The sequence below is a fragment of the Spermophilus citellus genome (genome assembly GCF_964194105.1).
Source record: "Spermophilus citellus genome assembly, chromosome: 6".
Classification (NCBI taxonomy): domain Eukaryota; kingdom Metazoa; phylum Chordata; class Mammalia; order Rodentia; family Sciuridae; genus Spermophilus; species Spermophilus citellus.
Genome location: NC_138187.1, coordinates 105,900,519 through 105,926,926, shown reverse-complemented (window position 1 = coordinate 105,926,926; position 26,408 = coordinate 105,900,519). Strand labels below are relative to the sequence as shown.

General features: G+C 36.9%; 1 protein-coding gene across 1 annotated transcript in view; it reads left to right on the top strand.

Moving 5' to 3' along the window:
* Positions 1 to 26,408, top strand: part of PLD5 (phospholipase D family member 5) — a gene marked incomplete at both ends in the record, with an annotated part of 403,511 nt that overhangs the window by 244,880 nt on the left and 132,223 nt on the right. Inside the window, one exon of the mRNA XM_081298272.1 lies at positions 18,315 to 18,426. Within this exon, the coding sequence (XP_081154398.1) occupies positions 18,315 to 18,426 (112 nt within the window). The remainder of the gene's footprint in view (positions 1 to 18,314; positions 18,427 to 26,408) is intronic.

Sequence of the window (26,408 nt, the reverse complement as noted above, 5' to 3'; positions counted from 1 at the left end):
CCCACTGCAACTCTAGTGTAAGTCAGTTTAATTCTATTACCCAATAATGAGTTCTTATTATGAGCTCTACTGTGCTAGATACTGGGGTGGTAACCATGTAAAATTAAAAGGTGATTACAATACCGACAATAGTGAGACTCTGGATAGATAAGAAGGATTAGAAAAATTTCCATTAAATATAGAACTTTTAATTTAATTTGATTGATTAGTTAAAACTCTTTATGCATATGCACAAAGTGTACACACACACACACATACACACACACACACACACACACACACACAACTGTCTTTCTCACTCACCTCCTCATCCACCCTTGATCATTGTGCCCACTGAGAAGCATCTGCTCTATCCTTAGGGATGCAGGGAACCCTTCAGTTTTGGTAAAAATCTGAAAGGACTGGCCATCCATTCACCACTCTACAAAGTTCCATTCTCAAGAATTTTATAAGCTCAAGAATACCTTTTTACCTCCCAATTTGTGGCTTCGGCATTATCTAGAGAAGTTGTTATCTTGTAAGACTTTAATGTATTTGATCTTAGAACAGTATCACTTCATAGAAAATAAATCTACAACCCAAGTCTATATCTGCTGAGATTAAAAACAATAACAACTACAAACATACAATTGACATTTGACATTTTCAATCTGCAATTGACATTTTTAATCTTCACCACATAGGAAGTAACATATTCTTCTCAAATCTAGAGTCATTTTTATTGATTATCAGTTGGTTGAGTTTTTGCTCCTCTTTGGTTTTGTTTCACATTGAAGCCCCTTAGGACCTGGCAATGTTCAGCACTCTTACTTGGATGTTGGCAGGATTCTCCCTACCATCATGATCCATGGCAGCTACACCCATGTGACTCAGGTCTCTAGGTGCCATCTTGTATCCCATTCACTCCCTCCTTGCAGTATTCATTCTTCCTAACTGGCTATCAGTGTAGTTTAACCAATAGACAAGGGCTTTGGTTTCATCTAATTTATAAAGTTTTCTTTGTCATATTTATTTTGCAGACATCCTTATGATTTGTCTAATAAGATTTCCAGTCATTCTGTGACCTAGTCATGAAATATTTAATAAAAATTTCTAGTCTTAATGGTTATTTTTTAAGCCAAGAAAAATAAAATCACAGTATATCCTACTTTTCCTTTTGTCTGGAAAAAGATAAGCATAGTGGGTGGAAATTGGATTCTTTAGATAAATTTTGTGAGTGTATTATGGTGGGTAGGTTATAGTAGGGCAGTTAGGGAAAGCAGAATATTCTTACATAGCATGGAAAACATTTTTATATTGATATAGATTCTGAGTTGGTACACATTTATTTCTATAGTATTATGACAACTACCTACAGTCTGCTTTATCTTCAAGGGAAAATCAAAACATGTATAACAATGAAACATATTTGCAATGCATACTAATGCTCTTCTGTTAATTGACTCAGTTCAGAATGGGTTATTCTTTATATTCAGTGCTCAGAATTTGATTTCATAGCAAAGGCAAACTAGCAGTGTTAGAAGGAATGTAGCATAAAGATTATAGGTACATTGGTCAATTTCAGGTCACTGTAACAAAATACCTGAAAAAAAAAACTAGCTTATCAAAAGAAAGGGCTTATGTTGGCTCACAGTTTTGGAGGTTCTAGTCCATGATGGAAAGGCATGGCTTTGGGCCACTGGTGAGGTATCACATCATGGCAAGCACATGGTGGGACATACTGCTCACCACATGAGCTGGGAAGCAGAAGAGGAAGAGCCCAGGGTCTCACACTCCCCTTTGAGGACATACCCCATGGTGGTACTTAGTGGAACCATCACATAAATATGACACAGGCCCCAGAATCCAGGAATACATGGAATGCTCAAATACAAACTGCCACCCACTAGGTTTTACCATCTCCGAATAGTGCCACCCTGAGGACCAAGCCTTTTGCACATGGACTTTTGGGGGACATTTAACCAAATCCTAGATATTAAATGCATTTAACATGGCTAATGGTTTAGTAGTTGTGGTCACACTGAACCAATGTCAAACCTTCTCTGTTCCTCAACTTCATATATAAAATATGTATAATAATGGCCTCACTCATATTGCTTTATGAATTTGGTTAGATAATGTTTGTAAAACAATAAAAAAATAGAGCTCATAAAAGATAGTGATGTTCAGAGGCTTAGTCTGTTTGCCCCACAATGGAAGCCAATTAGTTGAGGGGCAAGGCAGTGTCAGTAAAAGAACATTAGGATGAGCTAGCTGATTGGAAGATGGTGAACCAGCACCCTAAAAGACCACCCTGCTTGAAAGCTGATTTAGGAGTAGTTCATATGGAAGATGGGTGACTGATGAGTGCCTTCTCACAGGTGGATGTTTGTGGCCAATTGCTGCATACCTTATCTTCATCAACCTTAGTCATAAGATGTTTTCTAGTTTGGCAAATTTTAAGACCAAATAATTTTATTAAGTCAGGCAATTCTTATCACTGATTAGTTCACCTACATGCAGCTCCTGATATCTTACACAATGGACAGTGCAGAGGAGATCGCTGCCCCAAGGCCCTCTTGCTGATCTCCAAACTCATGGTCATAAAAGAAAACATACTTCACCTGATTATTGGGAAAGACAAGAGTAAAGTGAAGTTAAATATGGGGTTGGGCACAAGATCTGGTTCCAATGCTTGACTTCAGTTCTATAAGGTCACTATATCTTTATGTTATTATTGGGATACTTACCTTTGGGAAAAAAGGAAAAGCATAGGATTGGAAGAACACAGGGGAGACTCTGATACTGGTAATGTTATGTCCTGACCAGGTAGTAGTTCTATGGTGATGTTTCATTCTGCATAGATGTCATATTAATTGGCATTTTTTGCTGCAGTAAAAAATATCCACAATATATCAGTGATCGCAACAACAACAAAAAAATTTATGCTGTTTTCATTTTTGTTTTTCTAGTGCAGGACATTGAATTTAATGGACACTTGACTTTGTCCACATCTTAGAGCAGGAATAACATTCAATTTTCCATCAGGATTTTAACTTCTATAAAAAGAGTTTTTTTTTAAAAATCAACCCAGAGTACAAATTCAAATTATTCTTCAGGATTTAGGTGAAGGAAGGAGAAAGAAAAATGTTCATATTTTTAGGTAGATTCTCAGCCTCCACTGCTGACATGGTAGTTTCCACCATGACTGTCACTCAGAGTCACTTGGGAAGCTTTAAACATAGACTGATGCTCTGGTCCACCCCACACGAGTTAGGTTAGAATATTTAGAAAGGAGCCAGGCTTTGACACTTTCAACAAATGCCTAGATGTTTCTGATGGGCAGCCAGGATTGAAAATCACTGTTTGAAATCGTCCCAGTCCAGTAAAATTTGTCCAATAAAATTTTTTCTCAGTGTAAAGACCAGGTCAGGTTGGCACTTTCCTCTCCCCGTTGGTCAACCTAATTTTACTTGTTTCCATTTAATCTTGTTTATTATAGTTGTTCTTTCAGTGATGATGTACATGGGTAGCACCTTGTGTTTGAGCATTCTATGTATTCCTGGATTTGGGGGACTGTGTCTCATTTATTCCTGTGGCTTTGTTGTCTAGTGCATGGCCAGGAAGAGAAGGAGGAAGCTCAATGATTGTTGATTTGAAGCGGTTATGACTCTTGAGCCTTTCATCTCCATCCAAGTATGATTTCAGTAGAACTCCTGGTGCATTGTCAGCATGAAGCTAGCATAACCTCACAGAAAGTGTCCCCTTGTTTTAAAACAGCATCTTTTTCTTGCCACAAATCAACACTCAGCAAGTGCTTATTTATAAACTAGCATTCTTCCATTTGAAGTGTGGCAACTAAATGATTTCAGATGTGCCTCTTATTGAACAAACATTTATCAAGGTACCAAGATATCTGCTGTGGATGCAAAGTCAAAGAAGTAATGGTCCCTACCCCATCTCTAGAGCTCAGAGGGTATGATGGAAGAGACACACAAATCATGCACAAGAATTCAGAAAAGCAGAAGAGCAACACAAGGAGCTACTAGGGAATAAGCTTGTCAAGGATTGCCTCTGCTCCTGGCTGCTCAGCTGAGCTCGAAGGCTCCTGGGGATTCCATTCCTTATGAAGTCCTTATTCTTTCCTCATAAATTCCTGCTGCTTCTCTTTGCTTCCATTTCCCCATCTGTTGAATAAGTCTGACTGGACTCTTGCTTGCTTGTCAGAGTATTTCCAAGAGAAATCATTATTCTGATATAAACTCAGAGGCAACATCACATCATTAACAAGACTTTAACCTCTATGATTCTTTTAAAATCTGGGCATATAGATGTGAATAAACCATTAGCCCAAGGAAACTCTTCCCAGTTCTTTAGATTAAACAATGACTTTCCTTAAGGTTGTCTTATATGAGTTTTTGTTTGCTTGTGTGCTTCTTTGTTTTCTCTACCACATTTTCTATTTCCCTATGGTTATCTTTATTAGTACTTTCTTTTAAATGGATTTTCTATGTTAATAGCAAATAGTTGATATAAAACATTTAGAAAACTACAGAGAAATTCAAGAGAAAGAAAATCATCCATATGGCCATCAAAAAATGTTTTTGACAGTTTGATATTTTATGCATAATTTACATACATAATGCTCATATTATATAAGGAATTTTGTATCTTAATTTTGAACTTGTCATGATAACATAAGCACATTTCCATTTTATTAGAAATACTGGTAAACATTTTTAATTGACTGCATAATATGTGATAGAGTGGATTCACCAGATTAAATTTATGTAACTATTTCTCTTTATTGTGGGGCATTCGAGTTCTCTCCCCCTTTTCTGAATAAATGCTGCTGCAGTAAAGATCTTTGTTCAAAATGATTTTTTCTTTTTGCTAATTTGCTCAGGGTCAAGTCTCAGAAATGGAGTTAGAGGACTAAGGATCCTGAGCTGCTTTAAGACCATGGGATTTTCAGGGAGCATGCTCATTGTCATTCCCTGGGTTGAGGAAACTGTAGCCTCCTCAGAGGGAGGTTTTGAAGGAATTCTGCCTCTTTTCTGTGTGAATTCCTCTGCCCACTAGGAACAAGTAATTGTGGAAGAGTTCTAGCCCTAGTCATATCTCTCTCTCTCTCTTTCTCTTCTCTCTCTCTCTCTCTCTCTCTCTCTCTCTCTCTCTCTCTCTCTCTCTCTCTCTTTCTCTCTCTCTCTGTAGCAAAGGGATGATGCTGGGCTGGGGATGCCACTCTTTTCCAGACACTGCTAAATGACAGTGCCGAGATAACATTGTCTGCCTATCTTTTGTAGCTAGAGTGTAGGATGCTCAAGCAACTCTTTATAGGATTTCTTGCTTCTATAGGATTTCAGCTGCTCAGGTCCTTATTACCAACAAGCTGCTCCCGATGTTTAATTCCTTGCTATTTCCTGGCTCATATTGGCATTATGAGCCTATTCATTTCTCATCATCTACCCCTGACAAGGATACCTATGTTCATGCTCATGGGATGCATAATTGAGATAACCATCATTAGGCAGGATCTTGATGATTAACTATTCAGAATAATTAAAGCTCCCAATGAGACGGGGCCTATTACTCACAAGTATATTGGGCAACCTGCTCATCTTCACAGCACACGCTTTCTACTGGTATCACGTAGAGTAATCCTTGGCACTCATTGCCAAAAAGTGGGTATTCCCAACCAAGGAGCTGGGCCTGTGACACTGTCTAAACTCTTGAAGCTCTGGCTGATTTATGACCTTGAAGAGAAGCAGAAGAGAACCTTCTGGCTTTGGATGAAGAAGTCTATATTTCCCATGGTAGATCAGGAGAGGTTCTGAGGATCTGGCTGCCATCTCCAAATCCACCATCTGCCTCAAGCCCCAAGTCTACTCATTGTACTCCTCACTGTTTTATCTCACAAATACCTGGATTCCCTCCAGTTTTGTTTTGTTTTGTCATTGAACCACTCTATCTCAGGCCACATTATTTCTCACCAAACCCCCACCAACTTTTTAATTGTACTTTAAATCCTCCAGTTTTGCCCTATGTCAATAATTCTACAAATTGCATCAAGTTCTCTTCTAGAAATATATATTAGCAATACACATAGACTTTTTTATGGTATGGGGATGGAACTCAGGGTCTTGCACATGCTAGGCAAATGTTCTCCCACTGAGCTACATGTTCAGCCCTAGAGCAAAAAGTTGATTGTGATTGTGTAAAATCCTTCAGAGGCCCACATTGCTTTCTAGATGAAGTCAGAACTTCATGCCCTCTGTCTCCCACCTGGACTCTGCAACAGGTCTCTATTGGGAATATCCACACTTCACTGGCTTCCTAGGGGGAATTTTCCCTGAGTGCCTTAGGCCGGTTATTCGTTTCCCCCTAGATCTGTACTTCTTTCATCCTGGAACTTGACACATCGGGCTGCACTTGCTTTCTTATTTGCTTGTCTCCCTTGTGACATCCAACTTATCCGGTCCCTGGCATGTAGTAGGTAACCAGGAAATTGAATGAGTTTTCTTAGAAGTCACTTCTCCCTGTCTCAGGGGCATTTGAGAATAAAAGTTGACACTAATATTCAAGTAAATAACATATTAATATTTATATCCTTTTGTATATTGTTCAGTGTTTTAGTTTGTATAACTTATGAACTAAAAAATCTTATAAACTGTAAAATATAATTTTATAACGAATTGAACTAAAATTGGTTAAATAAATAAACTAATAAAATCAGTCTAAAGGAGATCTGTATTACATATGGTCTTATCTCTTTAGTCACAAATTTCAATAAATAAATAAAGGCAAGTGTATTGCTTCAGAAAATGCTGTGATTTAAAAATAAATCCTAAATTTTTCTCATGGCTATCATCAAATCAATATGTTTAATATTAAAATGTTTAATAATAATATGTAATTTTAATTTTATTTAAACTTTCTTTAAATGCACATTTGTATTAATATTATATATATATATATATATATATATATATATATATATATATATATATACATATAAAGGTACATATAATGTATTTGTATATAAATGTGTACTTAAGGAAGGATAATAGCACATAGAAATAGCACAATAACATACCCAAGATGAAACTTTCTGCATTTTTCCATGCTCATAGAATCATAAACATACACATACACACACACACATACACACACACACACACATATACACACATGCACACACTGGTGCTTATGCTTCTTTGGGATACATTTTTAGGTATGAGTCTCCTGGGTGGGAGGAAGCAATATGTTAGAGTTTCTTTTCCCCAAATAGCTGACAAGAGTAAATGTTGATGCTCTTAATGTTTTTTTTTTTTTTTCAGTCTCTGAGTGGAAAGAGATTGAGCTCTTTACTGTTCACTTAAATCCTCACTTGACTATATAAAGCATCCCCTTAGGTCTGCTGGACATGTAGGCTTGCTGTCCCTAGGCATGCCTAATCTCATCCTTTGCCTCACATTTTATTGGATGGTTGACCTTATCTTATTAATTTTCAATGTTTCTGAAAAGTATAGTTATTAAACCTTCATATCTCATTTGTATAACAAACATCCCAAATTTGTTGTTTTTCATTAACTTTGTAGTATCTTTTCTTAAAATTGGTTCATTTTATTTATACATGACAGTAGAATCCATTTTGACATAATTAAACAAGCATGGAATATATCTTTTCTAATTCAGACCCCAGTACCTCTCCTTCCCCTTCCCTCTCCCTAATTTCCTGTGGTATCTTTTGCTTGCACGCGCTCTCTCTCTCTCTCTCTCTCTCTCTCTCTCTCTCTCTCTCTCTCCATACACACACACACACACACACACACACACACACACACACACATTGTCTTTTATTACTTCTACATATCTACCTTATGTTTTCATTTTTTTCTTGGTTTTATTTGGTTTGGTTTTGTGGCCACTGTAACAATCTACCACAGACTTTATGCTTTAAAGCATTGGAAATGTATGTTCTCACAGTTCTGAAGGTCAGGAGTCCTGTTTCAATGGGCTGAACCCAAGGTGTCAGCAGGGAGACATCCTGCAGAAACTCTGGGGGTGAATCAGTTCTTATCTCTTTGGCTTCTGGTGACTGCCTGTGTTCCTACATCCTGCAGTCTTCCAAGCCAGCACGTTCATCTCTCTACCTCATCTTTATATTGGCTTCTCCTTTAGTTATGTCAAATCCTCTCCTGTCTCTGTTTTGTAAGTATACTTGTAATTGCATTGATGATTATCCTCAGATAATCTAGGATAATCTCCTCTTCATAAACCGTTTAATTTAATCACATCAGCAGAGATTCTGTTTTCAAATAAGCTAATATTGCCAGGTTCTGGAGACTAGGATCTGATAGCCCTGGGACCATTCAGTAGTCTACTATAGCTTGGTCCAAGTTCCTCCACTCCAAGACTGTTCATGTGGTTGCCTAATTTTTAAAGCAGTAGTATGTCCTCATTCTAATTATGGATATTGTACATGTGGCCAAGGGCCCTTCCAATTATGCCAAATTAAACCATTTTATCCTTTACACATAAAATTAAAGTGTAATCTTTGTTATTGATAAAAATCTGTGCATGCCATTTGTGAATCCTCTATGAAGCTCTCTTGCACACTTTATTCTATTCTCAATTCTATTCATTCTATTCTTATGCTTTCGCCATGTTCACCATGACTCTTTAGTATGTTCTTTTTTATAACACTGTAGACAGAGTTATTGGTTTCTGACAACAGATATTGCTTCATTTCATGGTTTTGCTGTGAAACATTTACCTATTTATAGTTTTCTAGAGAATCTCCTCTGATGTTAAGATAATCTAATAGTGAGTTCTTCAATTTCCAAGGAGGTAATATTTGTTTTCTGAGTTACATGTTAATGGCCTGAGTTTTTTTTTTTCCATTTTGTTAGATTATGAGTAGAGAATGAAGCACAAAGAATATCTCATTATAACTTTTTTGTTTTGCTACTAGAGATTGAACCCAGGGACTCACACATGCTAAGCAAGCACTCTACTACCAAGCTACATCCCCAGCCCTTTTTATTTTATTTTGAGACAGGTCTTGCTGAATTGCTGAAGCTGGCGTCAAACTTGAGATCCTCCTGCCCCAGCCTCCCAAGTAGCTGGGGTTACAGGCATGTGCCACTGCACCCAGCTCATTCATTATAAATTTTTGTCAAATTTTTTTCTTTCTTTTTAATTTTTTTAAAATTTTAATTTGTTATATATGACAACAGAATGCATTACAATTCATATTTCACATATAGAGCACAATTTTTCATATCTCTGGTTGTACACAAAGTAGAGTCACATCCTTTCTTTCTTTTAACCAGGGATTAAACCCAAGGGAACTTAACCACTGAGCCACATGCCCAGCCCATTTTATTTTTTATTTTGAGAAGAAGTTACTGGAGGCCTTGCTAAGTTGATGAGACTGGCTTTCAACTTGTGATCCTCCGGTTCAGCCTCCCAATCTGCTGGGGTTACAAGCTTCTGCCACCATGCCTGGCTACTTGTTCAGACTTTCTTAATGCAGTTACAAGACAGACTTTTATATATTTGTTCCACAGAAAGACAAAATGTGGTTTTGGGGCGGATATGATATATAGAATAAGAAAATATATAAAAATGTATGCACATGATCAAGTTTATTGGTAGTATTATTTAATTTTCATATATTCTCATTTATTTTCTTTTAGCTCTAACCAATTTGGGAAGATGTATTTTTCAGTATTATGTTGTGTCACTGTTTTAGTTGCATTTATATTAATATTTGCTTTATGTATTTAGCCGCTATGCTGATACATATCAGTTTATTACTATCCCAGCTCCATAAAATTTGCCATTACATAATAATAGACTTTTTCATCTAGTGTTTTAAGTTCTCCCCTGCTCTTCTGTTCTTTACTGCCATTATTTATCCTGTTGGGTGCAGAAACAGATCACTATTCCTTAAATGTTTTTTCATTATCACTTTACGTGGCACATACCATTTCTGGATACTCTTGGATGCTCTCTTACACACTTAATTCTATTCTGTATTCCTGTAATCCCAAAGTTCAGGAGGCTGAGGCAGGAGGATCACAAGTTCAAGGCCTACCTCAGCAACTTAGCAAAACTCTGTCTCAAAATAAAAAAATAAATTAGGCTGGGGATGTGGTCCATTGTTTCAGCCACCCTGTGTTCAATTGCTGCTCCCAAAACCAAAACAAAACAAAGCAAAAAACCTCATTATCACTTTACCTAGGAGGCTGGTTTTAATTTTTTAAATATTTTTTAGTTGTTAATGGACCTTTATTTCATTTATATATGTGTTGCTGAGAATCGAACCCAGTGCCTTACACATGCTAGGCAAGCACTCTTCCACTGAGCTACAACTCCAGCCCCAACTCAGACCTTTTTAAAGACCTTCCCATTAATCTTCCCTCCCCCATGAATTTTTAATACACAGATATGCTGTATATGTATTGTATGTAAAACTATGTGTTAATGATTCAAGAAAAGTGTTTTAGTCAGCTTTATCGCTGCTGTGACTGAAAGACCTGACAAGCACAATTAGAGGAGGAATAGTTTATGTGGGGCTCATGGTTTCAGAGGTCTTAGTCCATAAGTAGCTGGCTTCATTCCCTAGGGCTCGAGGTGAGGCAGAAAGAATGTGGTAGAGGGAAGTGGCTCACATGAAAATCAAGAAGCAGAGAGAGAGAGAGAAAAAAAAATATCTCTGCTCACGAGATAGAAAATATAAACTCCAAAGGCACCCCCCACCTGCTCCAGCCACACCCTACCCACCTTCAGTTACCACTCAGTTAATCTCCATCAGGGGATCAATACACTGATTATGTTAAGGCTCTCATAACCCAATCATTTCTTCTCTAAACCTTCTTGCATTGTCTCACACATGAGCTTTTGGGGGATGCCTCACATCCAAATCATAACAGAGAGTAACATTCATCCTCACCCAAGAACTAGTTTTTAGCCCCTTTGGGACAATATCACCTCCATCATAAATGCACATGATAGGGGCTGGGGATATAATACAGTTGGTAGAGTGCTTTCCTCGCATGCACAAGGCTCTGGGCTCAATCCCCAACACTACATACATACATACATACATACATACATGCATAAATAAATAAATAAAGCAAGCGAGCACATGATAGCCAGGTGCAGTGGTACACACCTGTAATACCAGCGGCAAAGGAGGCTGAGGCAAGAGAATCACAAGTTCAAAGCCAGCCTCAGCAACTGAGCATGGCCTTAATCGACTTAGCAAGACCTTGTCTCTAAATAAAAAAATTAAAAGGTGCTGGGTATGTGGCTCAGTGTTTAAGTGTCCCTATGTTCAATACTTGGTATAAAAAAAGAAACATGCACATGGTATGTTTTCAGTAGACTTCTCCTATTATGTGTCCTTCTATTAAGAATCTTTGTTTTGGGCAAGTGTCCCAAGCATTTATACCTCTAATATTTCTCACTACTCATTTCTTCTCTTCTTCATCTTCTTTGATATTCTTCTGTATTATTTACTATTTGGTTGGACTCCCTTCTTTCAATCTGTTCCTCATGTGAGTTTCAGAGGCAATATAGTCTCTAAATATTTCTTTCTTTCACCCTCGCTGGTGAAATCTTTGTGTGGGGAAAGGATTCTGGGGCTTGAGTCTTTGTCTGTCATGGAGCATCTTAGTGTTGTAGATGGTTAGTTCCAGACCAGTCTCTCTGATATGTTTCCCTTGATAGGTAACTTTTTCTTTTGGCTGGAAGTTTGTAAGAATTTTCTGTCTCTTGGATGTTCAGTTATTTTCTAGAACATTCCTAGATGTGTGTCTGCAAAAAAAGTATCTCCATCTTCAGGGGACTTTTCAACCCTTTTTAGATTCAGGTTTATCCTCAACTTTTTCTACTATTTCAAACTTTTTTTTTTGGGGGGGGGGGCTTTTCTCTTTTAATGCACCTGTTGGCCACATTATGTCTACTTAAATTACTTGTGAGTCTTTTTCTCCCTTATCCTCCTTATGTTCAGTTGGCAGGGGGAGCTCTGTGTGTGTGTGTGTTCATGCATGTGACTTCTGGACAGATTTCTTCCATTTGGTGCCCAGGTCACTAATATGGACCTCAACAATGGTCATACTGTTCTTTAATTATATAACAAAATGGTCATGTAGAGAGAATGACACTGAATCAAGAAGAGAAACAGGCCTGACTTTGCCTTAAGCAAGCTGTGCGAACATCAGCACAACATTCAATTTTCTTGTGCCTCTTTGTCCTCATTTTGAAGGTAAGGAGATTGATAAACTATGGGTGGCTAAAATATCTTCCAGCTGTGACATTCTCATTTTGTGTGAAATTTCAGTATCTTGAAAGTTCAGTGTCTTAAAAGTATCATACCTCACTTGGAGGAGGGGATAAAATTCAGCGTTTTTCTGAAGTATCCTATTTCTGCACAGGAAAACAGAGAGGGATGAAAGAAGATATTACACTTAATTTTTTTATTTGAAAAAAAGAATTCAACTGCTAACACAAGCTTGAAAACCACCAGCATAGTCTAATAATCCTCAGAACTCATCTTATTGAGCATGACTCTTTTCTTGTTTCCTTTTGATATTTTTGCTTTTCCCCTTTATGTTATACTTGGGCATTTGATCCTCCCCATCAATTGTTTTGGGTCAACAGAAACAGGCATTATTTATAACCCCATGTTCTTGGGATTGAAGGATACCAGAATATGCTGCCCTACTAATAATCTGTATGCCAAAGAGGAGTATGTCTTTTGAGCTAACAGCATCTGAGATCCAATAGATGCAGGAGAAGCCCCTTACCCCTCCGTAACTACCTAAAAATAGAGTGTATATTTTCCTTTTTTGCAAAGGACATTTAAACTGATAAAGCAAACTTTCATTTATAAAAAATATCTCCAAATTAGGAAGAGAAATAGGCCCGAAGACAACTCACCTGAGAGACCTGTAGGGGCAATAGCAAGACGACCCCAATTTACCACTCCTTCTCTCCTCTCACTTTCCTTACCTTCCCCCAGCCTCCAAACCTGTTTTTCATTGTTTAGTCTAAGATGGTATAGAATCCTTCATCATCTGTCATCTCCTTGAGTTTCATTTCTTTCTGGTGCTTTCATGTGTGTGTATGTACATAATTTAAATTTATTTTTCTCTGGTTAATCAATCTTTTATTAGTTTGATTCATGGGCCTAGGCAATGAACCTAGGAGAGTAGAGAAAAAGGATGACTTTTCTCCCTATGGAACTGAAAAGACCTCCTGTGTTTCAAAGTTACCAAAGGGCTGATCCAGACCTCTGTCTTCAGACTGTAGCTTCCTCCACAGGACTGTACTGTCCATCATAATGGTTTTGCAGACTTCCCTAAAAAATTGACTTAAAGTAGGTCAGCATGCCTGGGCCATTTTGAGATGATTTATTGAAGTTGGAGATGTTGGTTCATGTTTTTCAACACAAAGAACAAGATTTTAAATTGCTGGTGTTTAAAAGCTGAGGTGCTTTTGTTATTCCTTTATTAAAAAATGATGAGCGAATATAACTCAGAAAGAACTAAGTCTTAGTGCAGATCTCTGTATAGAGTAGGTGTTTAATACCTTTGGAAGTTATTACATTTTGAATGTCATAACAAAAAATGACTGGGCAGCAAGGTGACACACTGAAGATGGGAGATTTAATAGAAGTTTCATCTCAAGCCCAAGGACAGAAGTTCTACCAAGCCCACGTTCATTTAGTGAGCATTAATAATTTAAAATTTTTTGAGATTTCTTGGTGTGAGTTATCAGCACATACTAAAAGTAAAAATGTGCCTTATTTAATGACAATCGGACAGTATCTGTAGATTTCAGGATTTCTACTTTCATTAATGTTTTTAGTCTTTGTTTACATTTCACTAAACAACACAGAAGGAATCAATTTAAGGCAGAGAGCCAGAAATACAGATAGGTTAGATGATATCTTGTTTTTATTTGAGATAAATGTATTTTGCTAAATACATTTTTGTAAGAGCAAAAATAAATGAATTCATTTAAAAGTACTGGTCTACCTAACCATGGGATCTCACCATACACACCAAGTGTTTCTCTGTGAAAGAGAAAATACAAACAGCTTTTATGAATATGTGTTAATAACATATTGGGTCTGCTCTGTGGCAATCTGGGCTATGCAGACATCACCAAACCTCCTTGGAGGAGGCCTAAACTATCAAGGAAGGCTGTGTGATATAGCCTCATAATGTGGATTTTCCACATCATTTACTCAAGCCTTTCATGGTTCAAATCCTCAACTCCCCATAGTAAATTTAAAATTCACATATAAACTTTTTTAAAATTAATTTTTAAAAATTTATATGACAGAAGGATACATTATAATTTATATTAAACATATAGGGCTCAGCTTTTCATATCTCTGGTTGTATACAAAGTATATTCACACCAATTCGTGTCTTCATACATGTACTTTGGATAAAGATGACCAACACATTCCACCAACATTTCTAACCCTATGCCCCTTACCTTACCCTCCCACCTCTCTGCCCTATATAGAGTTTGTCTATTCCTCCCATGCTCCCACTCCCTACCCCACTATGAATCAGCCTCCTTATATCAGAGAAAACATTCAGCATCTGGTTTTGGGGAATTGGCTAACTTCACTTAGCATTATCTTCTCCAACTCCATTCATTTACCTGCAAATGCCATGATTTTATTCTCTTTTATTGCTGAGTAATATTTCATTGTGTATAAATGCCACATTTTTTATCCATTCATCTACTGAAGGGCATCTAGGTTGGCTCCACAGTTTAGCTATTGTGAATTGTGCTGCTATAAACATTGATGTGGCTGTGTCCCTGTAGTATGCTGTTTTTAAGTCCTTTGGGTATAGACAGAGGAGTGGGATAGCTGGGTCAAAAGGTGGTTCCATTCTCAGTTTTCCAAGGAATCTCAATACTGCTTTCCATATTGGCTGCACCAGTTTGCAGTCCCACCAGCAATGTATGAGTGTGCCTTTCCCCCACATCCTTACCAACACTTATTGTTGTTTGTATTCATAATAGCTGCCATTCTGACTGGAGTGAAATGAAATCTTAGAGTAGTTTTAATTTGCATTTCTCTAATTGCTAGTGATGATGAACATTTTTTCTTATATTTGTTGATTGATTATATGTCATCTTCTGAGAAGTGTCTGTTCACGTCCTTGGCCCATTTATTGATTGGGTTGTATTTTTGGTGTTTAGTTTCTTGAGTTCTTTATATACCCTAGAGATTAGTGCTTTCTCTGATGTGAGAGGGGTAAAGATTTGCTCCCAAGATGTAGGCTCTCTATTCACCTAAAAGATTGTTTCTTTTGCTGAGAATGAACTTTTTAGTTTGAATCCATCCCATTTATTGATTCTTTTTTTTTCTTTTTTTTTTAATTGGTTGTTCACAACATTACAAAGCTCTTGACATATCATATTTCATACATTAGATTGAAGTGGGTTATGAACCCCCAATTTTACCCCAAATGCAGATTGCAGAATCACGTCGGTTACACATCCACAATTTTACATAATGCCCTCTTAGTAATTGTTGTATTTTGCTACCTTTCCTATCCATTTATTGATTCTTGATTTTAATTTTGCACCACAGCAGTCTTTATTAAGGAAGTTGTGGCCTAATCCGACATGATGGAGATTATGGCCTATTTTTTTCTTCTATTAGCTGCAGGGTCTCTGGTTATATTCCTAGATCTTTTATCAAAAGCACTATACAGATTTAATGCAATGCCAATCAAAATCCCAATGGTATTCCTCATAGAAATAGAAAAAGCAGTCATGAAATTAATCTGTAAAAGTAAGAGACCCAGAATACCTAAAACAATCCTTAGCAAGAAGAGTAATGCAGGTGGCATCTCTATACCAGACCTTAGACTATACTACAGAGCAATAGTAACAAAAACATCATGGTATTGGCACCAAAACAGACTAGTAGACCAGTGATACAGAATAGAAGACGCAGAGACTAACCCACAAAATTACAATTATCTTATATTAGACAAGGTGCCAAAAACAGGCATTGGAGAAAAGGTAGCCTCTTTAACAAATGGTGCTGGGAAAACTGGAAATCTATATGCAACAAAATGAAATTAAACCTCTATCTCTCACCATGCACAAAACTCAACTCAAAATGGATCAAGGACCTAGGAATAAAACCAGAGACCCTGCATCTAATAGAAGAAAACAGTAGGCCCGAACCTTCATCATGTGGGATTAGGCCCCAACTTCCTTAATAAGACTCCTATACCACAAGAATTAAAATCAAAAAACAATAAATGGGATGGATTCATACATACACACTTAAATCAGCAAATGAGGTAATTTCCCTCCCCTTCTTTTGTTTCTTTGTGTCTCTGTCTGTCTCTCTCTCCCTCTTTAACCCTTCCTCTCCACGTCTGCCTCTTTCATAAAGAAAGTGTTTATGACAGTCAGATGCATTCACTCCATATACTGCTCAGGAATGCCTGGTTTGGGGGGAGGCTGCCTCCAGGCACTGGGGTGTAGAGTAATTTGGTTGCTTGTGATGGGCTTCACTTTGAGTGATCTTAATTTCTGCTAATAGGATGCATGACATAGGGTGCAATTCCTACTCTCCTTCAGTACCTACTACTCTTCCTACTCCTTCAGCACCCAGCGCCTATGGACCTTGGCTCTGGTGGTCAGCTTCAGGCTAGAACTCAGCTGGATGTGTCAGACACTCCTTTCCACTCTCAGCTGTCACCCAGAACTGAAACACTAGCCCTCTCCTAATACTGCAGAGCCACAGGCTGTTCATCTCTGGCTTTGCCCTTTCCTACGGCCAAATTGCAGGAGTCACTGCTTGCATTAATTTCTTCTTCTTCTTCTTAATCACCAAATCTTTTATATATAATCATTGTCAACAACCCATTTTTATCAAAGCAAGGGAAGACTTTGCCTCTTGAGTACCCTTAAGACCCAAGCCTTATTGCCTATCTGGCCCTTGAAGGCTTTTGTGTTTTGGGTCCAATAACAACAATAACAATGAAAAAAACCCACCAAACCTGAAAAATCAATAAAAGAAGACCAGTTCCCTTTAATAATATGGTGAAGGAGTCTATCAGAACACAAGGAAAAATAAATGGAGTAATATTATGGTCCTCTGACCTGAGATAAGGTAATGACTTGTGGACCTGTCATTATTCAGAGTCTCCCTAGGATTAAAACTTGTTATAACAGTTATATGCTTGTGAAAATCTTATAAGGAAAACCTTTATTTTTTAGTTCACTGTTTTTAAACTTTATTTTTTTAATTTGTTCTGATTAGTTATACATGACAGCAAAATGCATTTTGACACATTGTATACAAATGGAGCACAGCTTCTTATTCCTCAGGCTGTACCTGGTACAGAGTCACACCAGTAGGGTAATCATACATGTATATAGGGTAATAATACCTGTCTTATTCTACGGTCCTTCCCACCCCCACAACTCCCACTCCCCTCTACACTAACCAGTTTTAGTTCACTTATTTTTAATCAGAATATTAGTTGAATTCAGTAAAACAAGTTTTTAAAAAGAAGATTGATTCAAATAAATTACCAATTAGTGTCCAGAAGTTTCCTCCAATTATAGCTAATACTTAAGGGATACTTCTGATTAACTCCTCTCATTTCACAAAAACCTTTTGAAGTAAGTATTAATGTTATCTGAATTTTACAAAGAAAGAACCTGGAGATTAGTGAGATTAAGAGACACAGTTTGTAATTTGGAAAACCCTCTACAACCCAGGTCTTCCTGTGCCAAATTGTAACTGTTTATATTCTGTACTACCTCTTTTTATTTTATAATCAATAAAATCTGATTTTTAATACTTTTTTTAAAAAGTTTTAAACAGACCTTTATTTTATTTATTTTGAGAATCAAACCCAGTGCCTCACACATGCTAGGCAAGTGCTCTACCACTGAAACACAACCCCAGCTGCTCTGTACTACCTGTTTATGTGCAGATAACAACAGATTTAAAAAGGAGAAGAAAGGTAGATTTGTATTGTAGCATTGAAATTATTATTTCAGTGATTTACTGAGTTGCACAATATTCAAAAACACAAAATGCAACTATGCTCATACTTCTACTCTTTGCATATTTCTACAAATATTATATATTTATACTTGAAAGAATTTCACGAATCTTCTATGAATACCAGTTGTTGAAGTATTTGCCTTTTACAAATGGAATGAACAGTTTTAACTTTTAATGAATTTATTTATATCTACTTAAAATGCAACATTTAGGTTTTCTGATTTTCTTTGTCTCCGAATCTCTTTACCAGGGCCAACGTCTTTTTGAAAAACTGCTCCAGCTGACTTCACAAAATATTGAAATCAAGCTAGTGAGTGATGTGACAGCTGATTCAAAGGTATTAGAAGCCTTGAAATTAAAGGGTAAGGCCAAGGTTGATATGCTACTTTACCACTGGGTATTCTGCTTAAAATACCTTAAATTTCACTTAAAATAATATATAATTTCTTTATAATCGGTACACTTCTTATTTCTTCTTTGAAAAATAGCCTGCTTAAAGCTTTTAAATGAGGAAACTAATTAATTAATACTACTGGGATTTTTAAATATATTTTTCACATTACCCTATGCAAAGTAATCTACTGGCTATTAAATGATAATTAATTGGTAAGAAGAATCTTTCTTCTCTAAACACTTCAATGATGTAATTAGAAAAAAAAAGGATCACTTCCCATTAGAACAAAAAGTCATTTCTGTTTTTCTCTTGCCCATCAAATGAAAATCCTCTTTATGTTACGTATTCTTTAAAATAATAAAATTAGGTCTAGAAGTCTATAAAACACTGTTTAATTCCACAGGGGAACGCTACTCCCATGGCCATTCTGCAATTGGTCTCGCCGTCTCATGAAGACTGTATCTTTCTCTAACTGAACTCTCACTTCCGAATAGTTTTTAATTATTTGTAAAAGTTTTTATCCAGAATTTACTCTCTGAACTGTAAGCCTTTAAAAACATACTGGCGCATGAGAACCGGTGAACATACCCAAGCCACCAGGTGTCTTTGAGTCTCAGGGGTTATCTGATGGCCTCCTATCCCCTGCTTCTGCTGTTTGAATATTCTGGGCAGGTCCACTTGTCTTCCCCACGTCAAGTGAAAATACCTTCTAAAATATGGGACAGATTGGAGTAAGTGGACCAAGTAGCCTGTCCTCCTGCAGAAGGAAAATGTGAAGTGATAAAGAACATTAAATGACACAAACAGAAGACATAAGCTTGGCCAAGCAAATGAACCTTATGCTAGTCAGCTTTGTGGCATTGTTACAAAACACTTGAGATAGATAATCAATTTAAAAAAAGGTTTATTGAGGCTCATGGTGTGAGAGGCTTCAGTCCATAGTCACTTGACCCTGTTGCTTTGGGCCTGTGGTGGCACAATATCATGGTGGGAACATGTGGTAGAGGAGGCCTATTCATCTCAAGCAGATAGGAAATGACAGAGAGAGACAGAAAGAGGTCCAGGGTCCCAATATCCCCTTCAAGGGCATGCCCCCCAATGCCCAATTTCCTCCTAATAGGCCCCACCTCTTAAAGGTTCCACCATCTCCCCATCATGCCACAGGCTGGTGATCAAGCCTTTAACAAATGGTCCTTGGGGGGATCCTTGTCCAAATCATATAGTGAACCTGTCATCATTCATAGTATTTGATTCTGTACATAGGAAAACAAAGAAAATGTTATGAGATATTGTTTGGTCTAAAAAAAGTTTCACTGTATTACTTGAGAAGCATATCTGTGTGTCAGGAGAGGGACGCTGGGGATTAAATCCATGGATACGTCACCATTGAGCTACACCACAGCCCTTTTTATTTTTTATTTTTGTGACAGGGTCTCTTTAAGTTGCAAAGACTGACCTGGAACTTGTGATCCTCTTGCCTCAGCTTCTGAGTAGCTAGGATTACTAGTTGGGATTACACCCAGCTACAGCAAAAGGTTTTTGAAAAACCAGAGAATATCTGGTTCTGTGGATTGACATACAGAGTCATCATGGCTTAGAAATGTATTATTACTTTTCTCACAGCATACGAAATTGGGTTCCCACAGTCTGAGAATCAACCATCCCCACCTTCTCAGACTGTGGCTTGAAGGTGAGATGGCTTTGAAACACAATTCCCATGAAGTCTTTGAATCAGGGAGGGATTTGATTTTACACAAGGATTCCTATAAATTCAGAACAGGTTTTACTAATTGTTTTCTTAATCTCATTTACAAACCACCTCCATCTGCATTCCCTCATCAACATATCAAATGCCATATGTTAATTTACCTCACTTGGGGCTTCTCTCACCTCCCAGCCATAGCAGCAATTGTCCCTTTCCTGAGGTTCTAAATGTCCAGTCGCTCAGATTCCACATTTAAAATATATTTGAACACACACACACACACACACACACACACACACGATAGAATGTTGCTCCTCAGTCTTTCTCCTAGATATCACCTTTTTTTCTCAACTGCCACTACTCCATTTCAGACCTTTAATAATTTTCTGAGGCTTTGCCCTACCATCTGATCTCCACACAGCCAGAGATTTTCCGTAACATGATTATTTCCCACTTACAGCCCAACCTAAATTGTATGCATGTGTGAGTGTGCCTCAGTGTTATGCAGAAATTGCTGTTGAAGAATAACAGACATGAAATAAAGGGCACAGTGGTAAGCAAACCATTCAGTGAAGTTTTACAAAATATACATATCTGTATGACCCACTGCAAGTGTATCAGAAAGTTATATCACTCATTCTTGTGGTCGCTACCCTCTGCAGAGATAACCAGTCTTTCAACTTCTACCTCCACCACTTGTCTTTCTTTCATATTTATATTAATAGGATCACAGAGTACATGTTCTTTTATATCTGGGTTCTTTTGCTCTATTTCAGGTTTATAAGACCCATACATGTTGCATATAGTAGTATCTTTCTTTTACATTGCTGTATAGTGTTCCACAGTAGAAATATAATACAATGTATTTATTTTGCAGATGATAGAGATTCAGGGTTTTCCCTATTTTTAATTGTTATATGCAATACTACTATGAGCATTCTTGTAAATATCTTTCTGGCACTCATGTATACAAATTTCTATTGGATATTTACTCAAAAGTAGAATTTCTGACAGCACATAGACTATATGTATGTTAAACTTCGATAGACAATGCCAATATTTTCTAATGGTTGTACCAGTTTATACTAACACAGGCATACTCCATATCCTCACAAAATTTGATAGACTTTTTAATTTTAGCCATTCTGATGAGTACATGTTGTGTTGTTACTTTTCAATTTCCTGATGGCTAATGATGTTGAATATCTCATTTGCTTATTGACCATTTCAAACTACCTTAATAAGGTGCTCATTCAAGTATTTTGCTCAATGTGATTTTATTTTGTTTGTTATTTTCTGTTAGCCCGTTCTTACTTATTATTTGTCTAGATTTGAATATTTTATTGGATATAGGTGTCTTCTCCCATTTGGTACTATGTTTTCACTCTTCTAATTTATACTTTAGATTATAAATCCTTAATTTTAATGAAACTGAATTTATTAAGTTTTTCTCTGTTATGGATGCTTATTGCATTCTTTGTAAAAGATGTTTGTCATTACAAAGTCCTGAAAATATTCTCACTTGTTCTGTCCTAGATGTGGTATTATTTTACTGTTCGGATTTAAGTCTATTAGGTTAGGACTTAATTTCTGTATGGTGTGAAGTAGGGGTACTGGTTAATTTTTATTTATATAAAAGCTATTGATTAAAAAACTCTTCACTGAATTTCAGAAGCATCTTTGTTAAAAATTAGGAGATTATATGCTTTGGTCTGTTTCTGAATTCTCTGTTATGTTGCATTGGTCTACTTACATAGCCTAGGAGAAATGCCACACTGTTTAATTACTGTGGCTTTAAAATGCATGTTGTGGATGATCTAACATTTTTTTTTGGGGGGGGGATTTTCTTTTTTTTTTCTTTATTGGTTGTTCACAACATTACAAAGCTCTTGACATATCATACTTCATACATTAGATTGAAGTGGGTTATGAACCCCCAATTTTACCCCAAGTGCAGATTGCAGAATCACGTCGGTTACACATCCACAATTTTACATAATGCCCTATTAGTAATTGTTGTATTCTGCTACCTTTCCTATCCCCTTCTATCCTCCCTCCCCTCCCCTCCCTTCTTCTCTCCCTACCCCATCTACTGTAATTCATTTCTCTCCTTGTTTATTTTCCCATTCCCCTCACAACCTCTTATATGTAATTTTGTATAGCTATGAGGGTCTCCCTTCATTTCCATGCAATTTTCCTCATCTCTCCCTTTCCCTCCCATCTCATGTCACTGATTAATGTTACTCTTTTCTTCCTACTCTTCCTCCCTGGTCTGTTCACATTTGCTCTCATTATATCAAAGAAGACATTTGGTATTTGTTTTTTAGGGATTGGCTAGATTCACTAACCATAATCTCCTCTAGTGCCGTACATTTCCCTGCAAATTCTATGATTTTGTCATTTTTTATTGCTGCATAGTACTCCATTGTGTATAGATGCCACATTTTTTTTTATCCATTCATCTATTGAGGGGCATCTGGGTTGGTTCCACAGTCTAGCAATTGTGAATTCTGCTGCTATGAACATCGATGTGGCAGTATCCCTGTAGCATGCTCTTTTAAGGTCTTCAGGGAATAGTCCAAGAAGGGCAATAGCAGGGTCAAATGGTGGTTCCATTCCCAGCATTCCCAGGAATCTCCAAACCGCTTTCCAAATTGGCCGCACTAATTTGCAGTCCCACCAGCAATGTACAAGTGTACCCTTTTCTCCACATCCTCGCCAGCACTTGTTGTTGTTTGACTTCATAGTGGCTGACAATCTTACTGGAGTGAAATGGTATCTTAGGGTGGTTTTGATTTGCATTTCTCTGACTGCTAGAGATGGTGAGCATTTTTTCATGTACTTGTTGATTGATTGTATATCCTCCTCTGAGAAGTGTCTGTTCAGGTCCTTGGCCCATTTGTTGATTGGGTTATTTGTTATCTTATTGTCTAATTTTTTGAGTTCTTTGTATACTCTGGATATTAGGGCTCTATCTGAAGTGTGAGGAGTAAAAATTTGTTCCCAGGATGTAGGCTCCCTATTTACCTCTCTTATTGTTTCTCTTGCTGAGAAAAAACTTTTAAGTTTAATTAAGTCCCATTTGTTGATTCTTGTTGTTAACTCTTGTGCTATGGGTGTCCTATTAAGGAATTTGGAGCCCGACCCCACAATCTGTAGATCGGAGCCAACCTTTTCTTCTATCAGACGCAGAGTCTCTGGTTTGATATCAAGCTCCTTGATCCATTTTGAGTTAACTTTTGTGCATGGCGAGAGAAAGGGATTCAGTTTCATTTTGTTGCATATGGATTTCCAGTTTTCCCAACACCATTTGTTGAAGATGCTATCCTTCCTCCATTGCATGCTTTTAGCCCCTTTATCAAATATAAGATAGTTGTAACTTTGTGGATTGGTTACTGTGTCCTCTATTCTGTACCATTGGTCCACCCGCCTGTTTTGGTACCAGTACCATGCTGTTTTTGTCACTATTGCTCTGTAATATAGTTTGAAATCTGGTATCGCTATACCACCTGATTCACACTTCCTGCTTAGAATTGCTTTTGCTATTCTGGGTCTTTTATTTTTCCATATGAATTTCATGATTGCTTTATCAATTTCTACAAGAAATGCCGTTGGGATTTTGATTGGCAATGCATTAAACCTATAGAGAACTTTTGGTAATATCGCCATTTTGATGATGATAGTTCTGCCTATCCATGAACAGGGTATATTTTTCCATCTTCTAAGATCTTCATCTACTTCTCGCTTTAGGGTTCTCTAGTTTTCCTTGTATAGATCTTTCACCTCTTTTGTTAGGTTGATTCCCAAGTATTTTATTTTTTTTGAGGATATTGTGAATGGAGTGTTTTTCCTCATTTCCGTTTCAGAAGTTTTGTCGCTGATATACAGAAATGCCTTTGATTTATGCGTGTTGATTTTATATCCTGCCACTTTGCTGAATTCATTTATTAGTTCTAGTAGTTTCTTTGTAGACCCTTTTGGGTCTTCTAGGTATAGAATCATGTCATCTGCAAATAGTGATAATTTAAGTTCTTCTTTTCCAATTTTTATGCCTTTAATTTCTTTCGTCTGTCTAATTGCTCTGGCCAGTGTTTCGAGAACTATATTGAATAGAAGTGGAGATAGAGGGCATCCCTGTCTTGTTCCGGATTTTAGAGGGAATGCCTTCAACTTTTGTCCATTCAGAATGATGCTAGCCTGAGGCTTAGCATAGATAGCTTTTACAATGTCAATGTAAGTTCCTGTTATCCCTAGTTTTTCTAATGTTTTGAACATAAAGGGATGCTGTACTTTGTCAAATGCTTTCTCTGCATCTATCCAGATGATCATATGGTTCTTATCTTTAAGTCTATTGATGTGGTGAATAACATTTATTGATTTCCATATGTTGAACCATCCTTGCATCCCAGGGATGAATCCTACTTGATCATGGTGCACAATTTTTTTGATGTATTTTTGTTCGATTCGCCAGAATTTTATTGAGGATTTTTGCATCTAGGTTCATTAGAGATATTGGTCTGTAGTTTTCTTTCTTTGAGGTGTCTTTGTCTGGTTTCAGAATCAGGGTGATGTTGGCCTCATAGAATGAATTTGGAAGAGCTCCCTCTTTTTCTATTTCCTGAAATAACTTGAAAAGTATTGGAATTAATTCTTCTTTAAAGGTTTTGTAAAACTCCGCTGTATACCCATCCGGTCCTGGGCTTTTCTTGGTTGGTAGTCTTTTGATGGCTTCTTCAATTTCATCCATTGATATTGGTCTGTTCAAATTGTGTGTATCCTCCTGACTCAGTCTGGGCAAATCATATGCCTTAAGAAATTTATCGATGTCTTCACTATCTTCTATTTTGTTGGAATATAGGTTTTCAAAATAATTTCTAATTGTCTTCTGTATTTCTGTAGCATCTGTTGTGATATTGCCTTTTTCATCCCATATGTTAGTAATTCGAGTTCTTTCTCTTCTTCTCTTCGTTAGCATGGCTAAAGGTCTGTCGATCTTATTTATTTTTTCGAAGAACCAACTTTTAGTTTTGTTAATTTTTTCAATAGTTTCTTTTGTTTCAATTTCATTGATTTCCGCTCTGATTTTAATTATTTCTAGCCTTCTGCTACATTTGCTGTTGTTTTGCTCTTCCTTTTCTAGGGCTTTGAGATGAAGTGTGAGCTCATTTATTTGTTGGTTTTTTCTTTTTTTGAGGAATGACCACCAGGCGATGAATTTTCCTCTTAAAACTGCTTTCATGGTGTCCCATAGATTCTGATATGTTGTGTCTGTATTGACATTTATCTCTAAGAATTTTTTGATTTCCTCCTTTATGTCTTATGTAACCCATTGATCATTCAGTAACATATTGTTCATTTTCCATGTGATGTAGGATTTTTCCTTCCTTCTTTTATCATTGATTTCCAGTTTCATTCCATTATGATCAGATAAAATGCATGGTATTATCTCCACCCCTTTATATTTACTGAGGGTTGCCCTATAGCATAATATATGGTCTATTTTTGAGAAGGATCCATGTGCTGCTGAGAAAAAAGTATATCCATTTGATGATGGTTGATATATTCTATATATGTCAGTTAAGTCTAGGTTATTGATTGTGATATTGAGTTCTATAGTTTCTTTATTCAATTTTTGTTTGGAAGATCTGTCCAATGGTGAGAGAGGTGTGTTGAAGTCACCCATAATTATTGTGTTGTGGTCTATTTGATTCTTGAACTTGAGGAGAATTTGTTTTATGAATGTCGCAGCACCATTATTTGGTGCATAAATATTGATAATTGTTATGTCTTGTTGGTGAATGGTTCCTTTTAACAGTATATAATGACCTTCTTTATCCCTTTTGATTAACTTAGTCTTGAAGTCGATTTTATTCGATATGAGGATGGCCACCCCTGCTTGCTTACGAGAACTGTGTACGTGGTATATTTTTTCCCATCCTTTCACCTTCAGCCTTTGTATGTCTTTTCCAATCAGATGTGTCTCCTGGAGGCAGCATATTGTTGGATTTGTTTTTTTAATCCATGATACCAGCCTATGTCGCTTTATTGGAGAGTTTAAGCCATTAACATTCAGAGTTACTATTGATATATGGTTTGAACTTCCATCCATGTTTGATTGTTTATACTTTTTTTAAAAAAAAATTTAGTTTGTTTCTCCGTGATTATCTTTCCCCTCGCCCTTTGTCTTTACGGAGGCACTTCCCACTGATGGTTTTGGTTATTGTTTTTCATTTCTTCCTCGTGTA